We start from the raw sequence: 14,496 nt of genomic DNA on the forward strand, positions 1-14,496 counted from the left end.
ATCTTTGCAAGAGACAGAGTGGGAAGAGGAATAGTCCAGGTAGCTGTGAGAGTCTGTAGGTTTATAGTAGATATCAGTAGATAAGCCGTCTCCAGAGATGGAGACAGAAAGATCAAGAAAGGGGAGGGAGGTGTCAGAAATGGACCAGGTAAATTTGAGGGCAGGGTGAAAGTTGGAGCAAAGTTAATGAAGTCAATGAGCTCAGCATGCATGCAGGAGGCAGCGCCAATGCAGTCATTGATGTAGTGAAGGAAAAGAGGGGGATGGATACCCGTATAGACTTGGAACGTGGACTGTTCCACAAAGCCAACAAAAAGGCAGGCATAACTGGGACCCATACGGGTGCCCATGGCTACACCCTTGGTTTGGAGGAAGTGGGAGGAGCCAAAGGAGAAATTATTGAGAGTAAGAACTAATTCTGCTAGATGGAGGAGAGTGGTGGTAGAGGGGAATCGGTTAGGGCTGGAATCCAAAAAGAAGCGGAGAGCTTTGAGTTCTTGATGGTGGGGGATGGAGGTATATAGGGACTGGACGTCCATGGTGAAAATAAGGTGGTGGGGGCCAGGGAACTTAGGATCATTGAAAAAATTCAAAGCATGAGAAGTGTCACGAACATAGGTGGGAAGGGATTGAACAAGGGGGGATAAAACTGTGTCAAGGTATGCAGAAATGAGTTCAGTGGGGCAGGAGCAAGCTGAGACAATAGGTCTACCTGGACAGGCAGGTTTGTAGATCTTGGGTAGGAGGTAGAAACGGGAAGTACAGGGTGTGGGAACTATGAGGTTGGTGGCAGTGGATGGGAGATCCCCAGAGCTGATAAGATTGGTGATGGTATAGGAGACAGTGGCCTGGTGCTCCTTAGTGGGGTCATGATAGAGGGGTAGATAAAAGGAGGTATCATCAAGTTGTCGCTGTGCCTTAGCAAGGTAGAGGTCAGTATGCCAGAATTTCCAGCATCTGCAGATTTCCTCGTGTATGCTTTTCAAAAGTTCCTGGAGTGGGTATTGCAGAAATTTCTTTCAGCAGAGACCATGAGAACAAGATATCAAATGAATTAATTAATTAACTGATCTTATATAAATAAAATGATAATGGCTTGCACTATTTTGTTATCTTTTAGTAGGGCACACAAGTTTAAGTATCTTATAAGCAATTACACCATGTGATGTAACTTTTAATAGATTGTTGTACATAGCTCTACCATAAATCAAAAATCACTGCTTTCAGTAAAGAGTATTCTGTTATAGGAATCACTTCTGTTTATTAGGTACAAAATTAATTGGCCACTGGGGGTATATGAGGTGAAAGAGCTGGATTTATGGAGGATCATCATCAAACTGAGCTGTTTGGGTCAAACAGCCTGTTTCCACGTTATATATAATTTCTGTAATTTCAATGCAGCAAAACAAAAGGCAAAAGTATATTTGCTAATAAAAGATGAGTCAAGTGCTGATGAAAGAATTACAAGTTGCCATGATATTTGTTATGGAGGTAAAGCGAGGGAACTGCACATTCTCAGAACACGTGGGCTATTGAAAATGTATACCAGAAGTGCAGGGGTCTTAGTGAACCTGAGTTCCTAGGCCTGATCGAAAGCCCAAATGACTTTGTTTCCATCTGGAATAGAAATTGGCCAAGTGAAGTATATCCCATGTTATTGTAGTTTCAAAAGGGACTGTAAAAGTGTAAATGCTTTATGTAATTACTTGTCCATCTTACAAATCACAAGTTACTCTCATTTAAAAAAATTCCGAAGTTATTTTCTACATTCACACCTATTCAAGTACTATAGAAAGAAACACAGAAAACCTACAGCACCATACAGGCCCTTCAGCCCACAAAGTTGTGCCAAACATGTCCTTACCTTACCTATAGCCATCTATTTTTCTAAGCTCTATGTACCTATCCAAAAATCTCTTAAAAGACCCTAACATATCCACTGCCTCCACCACCATTGCCAGCAGCCCATTCCACGCACTCACCACTCTCTGAGTAAAAAACTTATCCCTGACATCCCCTCTGTACCTATTCTCCGGCACCTTAGACCTGTGTCCTCTTGTGGCAACCATTTCAGCCCTGGGAAAAAGCCTCTGACTATCCACATGATTAATGCCTCTTATCATCTTATACACCTCCATCAGGTCACCTCTCATCCTCCATTGCTCCAAGGAGAAAAGGCCGAGTTCACTCAACCTATTCTCATGAGGCATGCTTCCCCAATCCAGGCAACATCCTTCTAAATCTCCTCTGCACCCTTTCTATGGTTTCCACACCCTTCCTATGGTTAGCCGACCAGGACTGAGCACAGTACTCCAAGTGGGGTCAGACCAGGGTCTTATATAGCTGCAACATTAACTCTCGGTTCCTAAATTCAATTTCACGATTGATGATCTCTTCCATACAGCCATCAAAAAATGGATGTAAGAGTAATCATATGACCTCAGTAATGCCGAGTCTATCTTGCTCTCTATCATCCATAGCATCACACAACTGAAACTAGGCGATTCCAGGATACAATGCAACATTGTGCTCTGCTGGTCACTAAATCTGCAATTCACCACTCAGTGAGTGCTCGGGAATGTCATGCAGTGTTTCGATCTCATTAACTCAGAACAGTGAACTTGGCTATGAAATTTCTAGTGGAAATGGGCAGCTGGTTAATGGAGGGAACTGGATTTTACACAGACTGCTTATAATTTCATGCCTGGTTCCAAGCAGCGAAGAAGTTAATCAGTAGCAACAGCAAGTTGTCTGATGCTTTCAAATTTCATTTCACTGATACAACTTTAGAGTACATTCAGTCTTTCTGTTCAGGTAAGAACTTCTGGGTATTCTGCTCTTGAAATGAAATTCAACCTACTAAAAATTGGGACGTACAATGAACATTTGGAATTAATGCAGAAGGTCCACAATTGCCTACACAGGATGACATATGCAATCGCCTGCCAGTAATGAAAGATAGACTGTTTAGGAGTCAGTGGAGTGCTCATTGTACCAACATTCATATGACTAAATCCAACTGAATGACCTTCACAGGCTGTGTACAATGTACTGACCAAACAAAAATGTTTTAGTTACTGACCCTAGTGAATATTTGGAAGATTTTATTGTCACCACTAAGGACATATCCTACTCCCTCCTGTAAGATAAGCCATGCTGAGAGAGATCTCTGATTACCTTCATCTGCTGGACAAATTTAATACCCTAGCATGTTCAACCAAGGTAATGTTTTCTGGATTAATTAATTTATTGATTTCTCTTTCTGGAAGGAAAAAGAAAGGCTAATGGCATGTTCTCATGACAACAACCATTTCCTCAAACGTCAGCAAAACAAAAGAACTGGTTATTGACTTCAGTGCACATGGTCCTGTTGACAACAGTGATCCTGAGGTTAGGAGGGTTAAGAGTTTCAAGTTTCTAGTGTGAACATCACCAATAAACTGTCCTGATCCCACCACATCCATGGCCAAGAAAATTCACTAGCACCTCTACTTCCTCAGGAGGTTAAAGGAATTTGCAACATCCCCTTTGACCTAACAAAGGTTTATCAATACACAAGAGAAAGTATCCTGTCTGGACGCCCCATAGTTTGGTCTGCATCACTGTTCTACCCATGACCACAAAAAGCTGCTGAGTTGTGAACACAGCTCAGCAAATCATGGAAAACAGCTTCCCCTCCATGGATTTTGTCCACGTAATCAAAGATCCCACCCACTTCAGACGTACTCTCTCTCCCCCTTCCCCAGACTCGATTACACCTTCTATCGACTATTAAATGTTTGCTACTATGATAAAAGTGATTCTTGAGCTCACAATCCACCTCATTGTGATCTTGCACCTTACTGCCTACTTGAACTGAAATTTCTCTGTACTGAAATTTCTCTGTACTGTAACACTTTATTCTGCACAGTTACTGTTTCGCCTTGTACTACCTCAATGCACTGCACAATGAACAATATGCGAGGCAAGCTCTTCAATGTATCTCAGTACATGTGATAATAATAAACAAATTTTCCAATTTGCTGGAATCTGGAGCAACAACTCATTTGGTTAAATAGCATCTGTAAGGGGAGAGGAATTGTCAATGTTTTGGATCGAAATCTTGCAGCTCAAAATGCCACTGATTCTTCACACTGCGACACCCCCCACCCCCACCCCGATGCAGTTCAACTGTTAGGTTCCTTCCTCATTCTCTTAGTTTGAGCTTGTGCAGTTTTTATATTTAGTTACCGATTTCGATTGCCAGCTTTACGCATAGCAAAGGAAAATCTACCCCACAGTACTAAAAAATAGAATGCTGATTCTGTACAAGAGGACAGCATGACCTCAAGACAAACCAATGGTCAAAACTCAGGGAGGTATGAGAACTTCTTCCTCTCTTCTGTTGCTGTAAACTTCATGTGGCTCATACCCCACATTTTTACCTGTTTTCTTCATATATAATTATCAATCATACCATACCAACTATTTTCATTAAGTTCAAATAAAATACTATACATAATCATTTGATATCAAGGATTTGAATAGACTTGCTGCCAATAATATTGTAGAAACACTGCACATGTGCCAAATTTGCCTCTGGGGTAAACCTATTTGGAATAAATAAAAGAAGAATTTGATCCAAGTGTGCTTAGGGCTCACACATTAACATCGAAGTTTCTGCATCAGTGTTTCCAATCTTTGGTTACAAATCCATTAAATACAGGAAACACTTATCAGATCTAAAAAAGATGCAATAAAAGGCAGCATACTATACTGACAAATGTGGAGTGGTATTATAGGACAATGTGGTAAACCACGTCAAAGAGGACAAGGAGGCAACATGCATCATGACCCCTCCCACTGAGATTTGAACTTAAAATCCTGATGGAAAGATGCTGAAGATGCCCATGGAGCTTGGAAGAAACAAACCATTCAAAGATATTTTTTGAAAGGAATATATGGAATGCCCAGGGGAAAAAAGCATTATAAAAACAATGTATAAGATAATGTTCTGGATGAACTCAGCAGGTTAGGGAGCCTCTGAGGAGCGGCTCTTGACATTGTGGGTCAATACCCTCCAGCTGGATGAATGATGGAAGGGAGAAAGCCAGTGTAGAGAGGCGAGTGGAAGTGATGGGGCAGGTGCTGGCAAACAGTAGATGGATCCAGATTAGCATAGGTGACAGTCGGACTGGAAATTGTGGCAGAGGCTGGATGCAGATAGGTGGATAAAACAAAGGGCCGCAGATGATGGAATCTGAAAGGAAAAGAAGGCGAAGTATGGGCTCAAATTGGCATGGGAACAATAGAGGGAGGCTATTCACTGAGATGAATTGTGGATGATTGGTAGATGGGATGGATGGAGGATGGGGAAGAAAGAGGTCGATGAGAGACTAGGGTGGGTGTAGGAGGAACTGGGTAGATCGAGTGGGGAGAGAAAAGACTCAGAGGGGGAGCAGGTTACCTGAAATTGGAGAACTTGGCATTCATGGCCTGGAGTTGTGCACTACCCGAGTGGGGTAAGAGGAGTTGCTCTTCTTGTTTGTGTTTAGCCTCACCTCGTCAATAGAGGAGGCTGAGGACGGGCAGGGTGGTGTGGGACTGGGGACTGGGAATTAAAATGGCTGGCAAAATGGAACTACAGAACACCAGGGGCTCAACAAGAGGTCACCTGGTCTGTGCTGTGCCTCACCAATGGAGAGGAGACCACATCAATTACTAGATGTAATAAATAAGGTTGGAGGAGCAGTGGGTGACTATCCGGAAAAGACTAATTCAGGCCCTGGATGGTGGTGAGATGTAGGGACATGTGCCACACCTCCTACAGTCGCTGGGCAACGCCTGGGGAGTTACTGGTGGCAAAAGATGAGTGAACCAGGGAGTCCCGAAGTGCACAATAATTCAATGTCTCTTCACTGTTTTTGTGCTTTTGAGATCTGTAAGTGATGCTGAAAATATACTCACAGAAGTGAACATCATCTACACACATACAATAATGTATGGGTGGTGTATTATGTTTGGAAGTTGTATAACGTTCTGTGCTGGACATCAGCGAAATGCCAAAATGTTTTCTGGTCACACCAATGCAAAGGAAAATTCACTGGCAATATTTTCACCTACATAAAAGATAGAAGTCCAAATAAATGACACGGGCATTGCCGAACGCTGTAGTTTGGAAATTTGCCGGTAGCTTTTTGAACTAACTTTTAGTAATGAATAAGGGGATCCTGGAGCCACGATGGGAAGATTAAAAGCAAAACGCACACACAGGTAACCGGAGCATCCTGTGTGGATTCAGGAGACTAACAACTGGGTCGGCTTGTACCCAATACAGGTGCGCCTCCTGTCGGTCCAATCTTCAACCTAAGGGGTGTGAAATTGCCTGGCCCGGATCACATCGAAGTCATTCAAGGAGGGCAACATTCCCGCACAGCCCTAACAACAGTTTTGCAAAGAATTTCAGAACGGACATGGTGTTATATGTCAGAATCACAAACAGTTGCCAATTTCTATTTTAAAAACAAGCGATGAAGGAAAATTATTTGAAAAAATGCAAGCAGTTAAATAACTTCTTTAAGAAAATGGTCTCATAAACTACAATGCAAGAAAAAAAATCTGAATTTTTTTACGGGGAAGTAAACTTATTCCAAAAAAAAAGCTGACCTGTATCGCATCCTCACCAAGGTTACAATTATTAACATTTTATTATTTCTGCGCTGAAATATTGTGCCAAATGCACTGGAATTGTAGGCAGCGGGCCAGTGAGTATCAGTGGTATTTGACAGCTGTGCACTTACCAGACCCCCGCAGGTGCTGAAAGAGGCGAGGGAGCCCCTGGAGTTGTGCACGAAGCCGCTGTAGTAGCAGGCGTGTTCGGCGCGGTATGAACGCACCGAAATATGGTGCCGGCTCCCGCGGCTGTGCACGGCGAAGCTACCGGAGAGGAAGCGGCTGTCCCTGGTCAGGCTCAGGTACAGCTCTCTGCCAAACGCCGGGATCTTCAATTGCAGTCCCGGGGGAGACGGCGAGGAAGCGGGCGAGGTGGAGGAGGAGAGGGAGGCGGCGGCGCCGCGGTGACCGGGCGGGGCAGGAGCCTGCAGCTCCCGCGGGTAAAACTCCTGCGACTCGTACTCGTCCCCGTTGGAGATGGAGCGCACCTCCCGGGATGTTATCCCGGGACCGGTTGCCGGATCACCCCGGACCGGATACGCTCTACCATCCTGAAGAACGGCCGGAAAAACGATCTCAGATTCTTCTCGGAAATTCTCGAGACCTGTGTAGAGGGAGGAAAATAAAACTATTAATGCAAAAATAATATTTTTAAGGATCGGGAAATTTTACCTCAGAAGACTTACTGCAATCATTTTGAGTCCTGTGGATAGAGTACTGTATTTTAGTATAAAATGTAATTGGGTTAAAAACGAATTTTCCTAGAATGTGTAGAATCAAACGCTGAATTTGATGTTTATTTTAGAGAAAAAATCCTAACTTAATGCAAAGCAAGCTTCAATAAAAAGTTACCTACCTGAAACTATTGCATCCGTGAAATACAGTAGATACAAAATATAGGAAATGTGACTCTGCAGCATTCTTGTATTCCCTCAGTACCCTGTATTTAATGTTAAAAAATAATTCTTGTTATAATCAGCAACAAAAAAAAACCCTCTTTGGGTTAAGAATGAGAACGGTGAGGCGTTGGCTGTTTCTAGATTCCTTGTATTTTTTTAATATAGGTTGAGGAAGGCTGCTCTTATAGTAATGAAATGTACTAGTCAGAGAGCGGCTGCTTCCCTGTCTGTCTCTCTCACTCACTCGCTCGCTCGATCTCACATGGTTTGAGTTTCCGAATGAATGAATTCGAGTCCCGCGGAGCTGAGCTCTCACCACACACACACACACACCAAGGGCTTCCCCCGAACTGCAAACCAGCCCTGATTGGTTACAGTAACTCACACAGTGAGTATATGTGTGTGGATGTTCGTGCAAGAGTTTAATACAAACAAAGCTTATGCTTTGTGTAATACGTAATATTTAAGTTTATTATCTATACATGTTACGAGGCATTGGAGTTGTTTTTGATGTATTATTAAACAATGGAATTGATTGTCAGCTGGGCACGTTTATTCACAGTTTTTCAGAAGGAGACAGAATTTTAAGGTTAAGCTACTTTTGATGTTATCTCAACATACAAAAACAAGATTGGAAGAAAATGGAAAATAGTATTGCATGGCTGTGTTTCGAAGTTAGTTGTGGGTGCAGAAACTGGAACAGACTTAGAACAGACGAAAGTTTTTTTTAAATTTTACAGGGTCAGGTAAAAAAAATAGAAAGTACACTACTGTGTGGAGCGCACACACACACTCACTCACTCTATACAAGTCCATGCATTTTTGAGATTGCTGTTGTTTCATAGTAGCAAAATATATGTTGCCAGTTCCCGTAATTAGGGCTATTGATTTATGGACTGTAATTTTAACATAGCCCTCAAGTAAATAACGGGCATGTTTGGGTTAGCCGTTCATTTTATATCCTACACAATTTTGCCTTCCAATGTGATTTTATGTTATGGGCGTATGTAAGAATGCTGGCACAAAACTGTTTTGAATCAGGTTAAAATTATCCTCATGGGACTGAAAGAGGGAGTATAACTTTGAGCAGTGGTGTAAAAGTGGTGATGTTGACAAAGCTAGCCATTTTAAACAACACCCAAAGTCAATTGCAGAGAAAAATACATTTGAGTAAATATTGAGCACCCTGTTCATTATCTCTCAGTTAATACACTTAACCAAAATCATCTAACACAGATTTACACTCAGTCTTTCTGAGTTAACAAGATTTTTTACAGTAGTGAGATTTTATTTTCTTATCTATATTAATCTTTGTCAGAATACAAGGAACACAGGGTCTGGTTTCAATTCCATTGGTTTACTTCAGTTTCCTAAGCGCAAATAATCAATTAATGAAAAAAAAACACAATGTAGTTCTTGTAAAGATATGGTAATATATTTGAAGGAAATGGTGTCTTTAATGCAGGGTTGCACAAACTTAGAATATGCATGGAGAATTTACTGCTCGAACACTTGGGAGGTACTATTTCCCAAAGGGGAGGGATGTACAATTTGAGCATGATTCGCTAAAACTACTCTTATTCTTCAATGCACATGCATTGGCCCAGAAATTCATTGAGAGAGGTTAGAACCTTGCCTCTGTCTACTATTGATATCTCTAAGACAGCTAGAAAAATTGTAGCGATGCTGTTTTAAATGAGCTGATAATTACCAGTTTGGTTCTGGGTACATCTGGTTGCATCCATGCCACTGAGATGGAATTTCATTAGGAACAGGAACAAAAATATTGAAAGCATCCTTTTATGTTTCTTTGCTTGTTCTGACAATTTCAAAGAAGCAGTTGGCTGCTTGAAATTGGCCCTGGAGTGTTTACCCACCTTCCCTGTCTGACCCCACCTTCCATAGGTCTGAGAAGTACTAAATTAAATGTAAAAAGATGCTTTGCTAATATGCCTTTTAAAGTGCTTTACTGTCAGTAACATATTTTAAAGGCCTAATCATTGCTGTAGTTTTTTTTTATATACATGCAATTGAGCTGCTGAAAATGGACCCATACTGATAAATCTTGTCATTCCCAAGGGATTGCCCTAAGAAGGTAATCTCCCATTGTGAAGTCTGGTAGGGAACTTCCAAATGTATTGTTGGATAATCAGTAGCCAACCTGTGCATAGGAAAATTACAATGTGATAATGACCATATAATTTAATTTTTCATGATGTTGGATGAGAGAAATGTCTTGCATTTAAATGAAAATACTCCCACCCGTTTGTGGCAATCCTGTAAAAGGTCTGAACCCACGAGTGCCAGGATGTTCATCAGGATCAAATCGTTATTAAAAATTAAAAAGGAGAAAGTCTGAAGATGCTGGAAATCCAAAGCAACACACTCAAAATGCTGGAGGAGCTCAGCAGGCCAGGCAGCATCTGTGGAAATAAACTGTCGACGTTTTGGGCCGAGACCCTCCAGCAGGATTTTGAAACTTGCTGCCCATGAGTTTTGCTTTAAAGCCAATGTCTTTGCAATATTTGCTGTAAATCGGTGCTGAGCAGCAGGGATTGTATTCACAATGGAACAGATCTAAGAAGTTTCTATTCAGCTAGATATTGCGGAATTATTTAAATACCAATAGGCTGAAGAAGTAAAGTGAAAATCTGACATTTACAAATCACTTTTGATCCTTTTATAAGCTTTTTTAGAGAGGCTGGTTGCACAGTGCAGAAGGTAGCAGCTTCAAACTTCAATCCTCATTTGAGTAGAACTTCTTGGCAATGATCTAAGATCCTGACTATAATACTTAACCGGATCTTAAGGTGAGAAGAATCCACTGATTTAAGATTAGACACCTGGTTCATGAGCTGAAGGGACTGTGCTGTATGTGTTCTGTTTTATATTACTTGTTGTAGATTTTGGGAGAAACTGGAGATACTGTGCAGTTGAAATTACATACTAATGCAAATAGTTTCAACAAGTGGATTTGAGCTTTCCCCCGTGTGCAAATTCACATTAATTTTCACTGAGCATCAGTAAAACAATTTCAAATGTTCATTTGGAAGTTACAGATACCCTTTGCCTCCCAGAGTTATCAAACTCATTTATAGCCTAAAGCAATATCCTTGTTTCCACCCTATCTGATATCAGCTTTACATCAACAGGTAGATTGATAATCGCCAATATTGCAATGAGCCACAAGAGGATACATTTTCACTGTCTCTGCAGCAGGCAGTAATCTCACAGAGCAAATAACTTGCCCTTTATGGAACCCATCTACTTTTCACCACTTTGATTGGGGAGTTTCTCACTAGTAAAGCAAGAAACTTGTTCCTAACTATAGGCAACTGAAATCAACTTTGAATTCATGTATATCCTATCTGGGTCCACGGTAAAACTTACCATATAGAATGAAAAGACTTATTTTGTTGCAGGACATACACAACAGCTGACAATCAATGCAGTAGGGGGAGGGGGCAGTAGGATTACCTTAATTTGTGCAGCCCCAGAGTTTCTTCTTTCTTGAAATATTCACTCAGTGGTCACTTTGTTGGATACACCTGTACACCTGCTTATTAATGTAAATATCTAATTAGCCAATCATGTGACAGCAACTCAGTGCATAAAAGCATGCATGTATAGTCAGTGCATGAAAGCATGCAAACAGCAGAATGGGGAAGAATGAGCTAAGTGACCTTGACCATGGAATGCTTGTTGGTGGTTTAACTGATTCAGAAACTGCCAATCTTGTGGATTTCAGAGTGCACAGAGAATGGTGTGAAAAACAAAAACCATACAGTAGCAGTAGTTCCATGGGTGGAAAAGCCTTACGAATGAGAGAGGTCAGAGGAAAATGGCCAGACTGCTTCAAGCTGACAGGAAGATGACAGTAACTCAAGTAATCACATGTTACAACAGTTGCCTGTAGAAAAGCATCTCTGAATGCAGAACACATTGAACATTGAAGTAGAAGGGTTAGAGAAGCAGAGCTCCACAAATAGATACTCTGGCCATTTTACAAGGTACATAAGGTACCTAAATAAAGTGGTCACTAGGTGTGAATAGGTTGAAAAGAAACCCATGAGTATCCTATAAACGACTTTTGATACATATGATATCAAATACACACATTGAATATGTGGCTTCCTGAAAGACTTACACCATTTCACTCTGATCTTTGACTGCAAAACAATACAGATCTACAGTGAAATGACATTTTGCTGTAAAATCTCAGTTCAAAAAAATTGAAAATAACCTCCTCTGGTGATTTAAGAAACAATGTTTTCTGGAAAGTAAGGATAACAACCTTGCTGATTGAGACCTCCTTCCCAATGTGCCAGATGCTACAAAAGCCTTCTTGTTTCAATAATGGAAGATTCTGTGATAAGGAGATTCTGCTAGATTGGGAAAGGTGGTAAAATGTATCAATGCACTTTAGTAAAGATTTAATAGTTCAGGTCATTTTGGAGCCTTAATAGTATTCCTTTCTGATTGCATAGCAAGTGGTTTGATTGTACGTGGACTTCCAGTTACTTCAATATCCTCAGGAGGATACTGGTGATGTTAATAGTGTTTTAGTATTATCATTTTCAAACAATCAATGAACTATTATCCCTGCTTCATCAACTATGCAAATGTTAGACTATGTGAAGATATGAACTGTATTTTATTAGGCAGTGATGATATTTTTAAATTGTGATAACTGGAAATAATGTAGATTTGATGTCAGTTTCATCAGAACCTCATTTCCTTCTCAAAACTCTGATTGATTTTAAGACATAAGACCAAATGCTCTGAGTTGCGAACAAAGGACAGCCTTATGAACAGACCTTCCACTTTGAAATGATCCAGATGATTTCCAACTGGTGGGATTAACCTGGAGATGGACGCCTGGGAGTTTTCCAGAACAAACAACTAGTAAAATTCTGTTCCTGAATTCGAGGCAGACCTTTAACGCCCTTCAAATATTCTTGAAAGGTGCATTTTTGTATGTTTTCTCTTAGTTATTTACATTTGCAGGATCATTCACAAGATCCAGGCACAGCATTAACCCTAGTAACTTCTTACCAGCTGCGGGAAGTTTACCTTTCCGATCTGCTGTGAATATCACCTGACCCTACACATTCATGCAGCATCTGCTCTCATAAGTGATTGACCAGATATAGAAAGGCCAGTCTGAGAAGGCTTTATTTGACAGTGCAGGATTAATGAGATTTATAAATGTCATTTACTTTTCAATGAAGTTCTTCTCTTGCTAACCTAATAAAGCTTTTGCTTCAACAATTTATGATGCAAAATCAAGGTGGCTTATTTTTCAGTCCCAATGTAATTTTAACCACTTGGGAGGTTCAGTTATGCTTTAGCACAAATGCCATCCCAGTACATTCACTATACACAGTATACATATTGCGTAATATATTGGGTATTAGATGTGAAATAATATTGTTGTATATTGAAATCTTGCAATAATCAATTTGTAAATGAATCCTATTTTTTTAACAACATAATATTAGAGCAAAGGACTTTTTGAAAAGTGTATTTTTGATTATGGTTATACATCCCACAAACCCTTTTGCAAAGTATGAAAATTAAAACTGTCTTTTAGATGTTAATTGCTTTCTTCCTCAGATTCTCCAGCGGTCTATATTATGGAAGATACAGTTTGCTGGAAATGACCTAGTATACTTTAATAGCATCTAACAATCTGAACTAGTTTGAAGCCAGCACACAGCTCAATAAAGACTAGATATTATTGTAAATCACTAATATATTGAGAGAGAGTCAACTACCTAGTGGTGGGGGAGGGGGTGAAATCTGAGAGCCAACCTATTATACAGCTTGTAGTTTGAAACATTTGATAGAGAGGGCTTTGAATGGAAAGTATTTCTTTATGACATTTTTCTCCTTGAAGTTTCTTTTAAACTAATTTAGAAAGAGTCACAGACAGATGCATTCAATGTTGAGGATGTCCAGGTATACTTTGCAAGTCTGATATTTGGCTTGAGCTAGGAAGGCAGACTGAGCAAACATAGTTTCCAATCTATAGATAAGGAGGTTTAGTGATTATCCTAAAATAGAGGGAGTAGACAAAATAGTTTGTGAGAGATCTGAGCACCAGAAGTCATAAGGTTAGAATTCATGAGCTATGATGCTGGATTCCTGGACAGAATTACCACTTGCTGAACCAGCCCAGCTATGCTGTTGAAAGCAATACAGGGTTGGTGGGACATAAAATGTGCTTAATTGTGAGATAGATGCAATGCAGGGTACTTAAATTTCTGCGAAGTGTATCTTCCTCTTCCTTCTACCCCCCCAGGACCAATATTGTAGCTAACTGTAATAAACCAAATTCCAATATTATCATCTTTTCATAAGCGATCAGTCCACTGATCTTTATTTTTAAGAAGTTGCTCTAGCGAACTTTTCAGTATCAGAATATTTCTGTCTAAGAGGATGTCAGTGAAGTTTCTGAATGTGAGTCCAAACACTCACAGCTACAAAATACAGGAGATGGTATAAATGCTAATTCAGTTCACATGGAAACACAGTTTATTATACATCAGAAACATTTCATTTATGCTAAGTGGAAATGAAGTACATAAGCTGTACAAGTGTCCATAGCATACAGAATGGAAACACTGCTTCCATTGTATTTGTCAGACAGTGCCCAGAATCTAAACACATAAGTACTGGCACTGTGCTAAACCTGTTACATAAAGCCAGAAGATGATTGCACAAAACAGCACCCTAACCCTGCCAAATTATGACTACTGAAAGATCGGTAATGATGTAATTATAACTTCACTGAAATCCATCTGTTAGTGGGAACTGTTAACTTATAGCCCCGGTACACTGCAATCAGAATCATACAGGCAGTCACTTCAGCCTGCATAAATAAATGAATGAATGTCTGAATGGACTTTTCTTCCACAAACTGTATGTCGATTAAAATATATGA

General features: G+C 40.3%; 1 protein-coding gene across 1 annotated transcript in view; it reads right to left on the bottom strand.

The window, feature by feature from the left end:
• LOC132394145 (A disintegrin and metalloproteinase with thrombospondin motifs 19-like) overlaps positions 1-14,496 on the bottom strand; it is a 379,896-nt gene that overhangs the window by 365,214 nt on the left and 186 nt on the right. The window contains exons 2-4 of the mRNA XM_059969941.1: positions 11,028-11,106; positions 7,508-7,591; positions 6,780-7,255 (exon numbers count right to left, since the gene is read on the bottom strand). Coding sequence (XP_059825924.1) covers positions 6,780-7,255; positions 7,508-7,571 — 540 coding nt within the window. The 5' untranslated portion in view covers positions 7,572-7,591; positions 11,028-11,106. The remainder of the gene's footprint in view (positions 1-6,779; positions 7,256-7,507; positions 7,592-11,027; positions 11,107-14,496) is intronic.

Source organism: Hypanus sabinus, chromosome 5 (genome assembly GCF_030144855.1).
Source record: "Hypanus sabinus isolate sHypSab1 chromosome 5, sHypSab1.hap1, whole genome shotgun sequence".
NCBI classification, from domain to species: domain Eukaryota; kingdom Metazoa; phylum Chordata; class Chondrichthyes; order Myliobatiformes; family Dasyatidae; genus Hypanus; species Hypanus sabinus.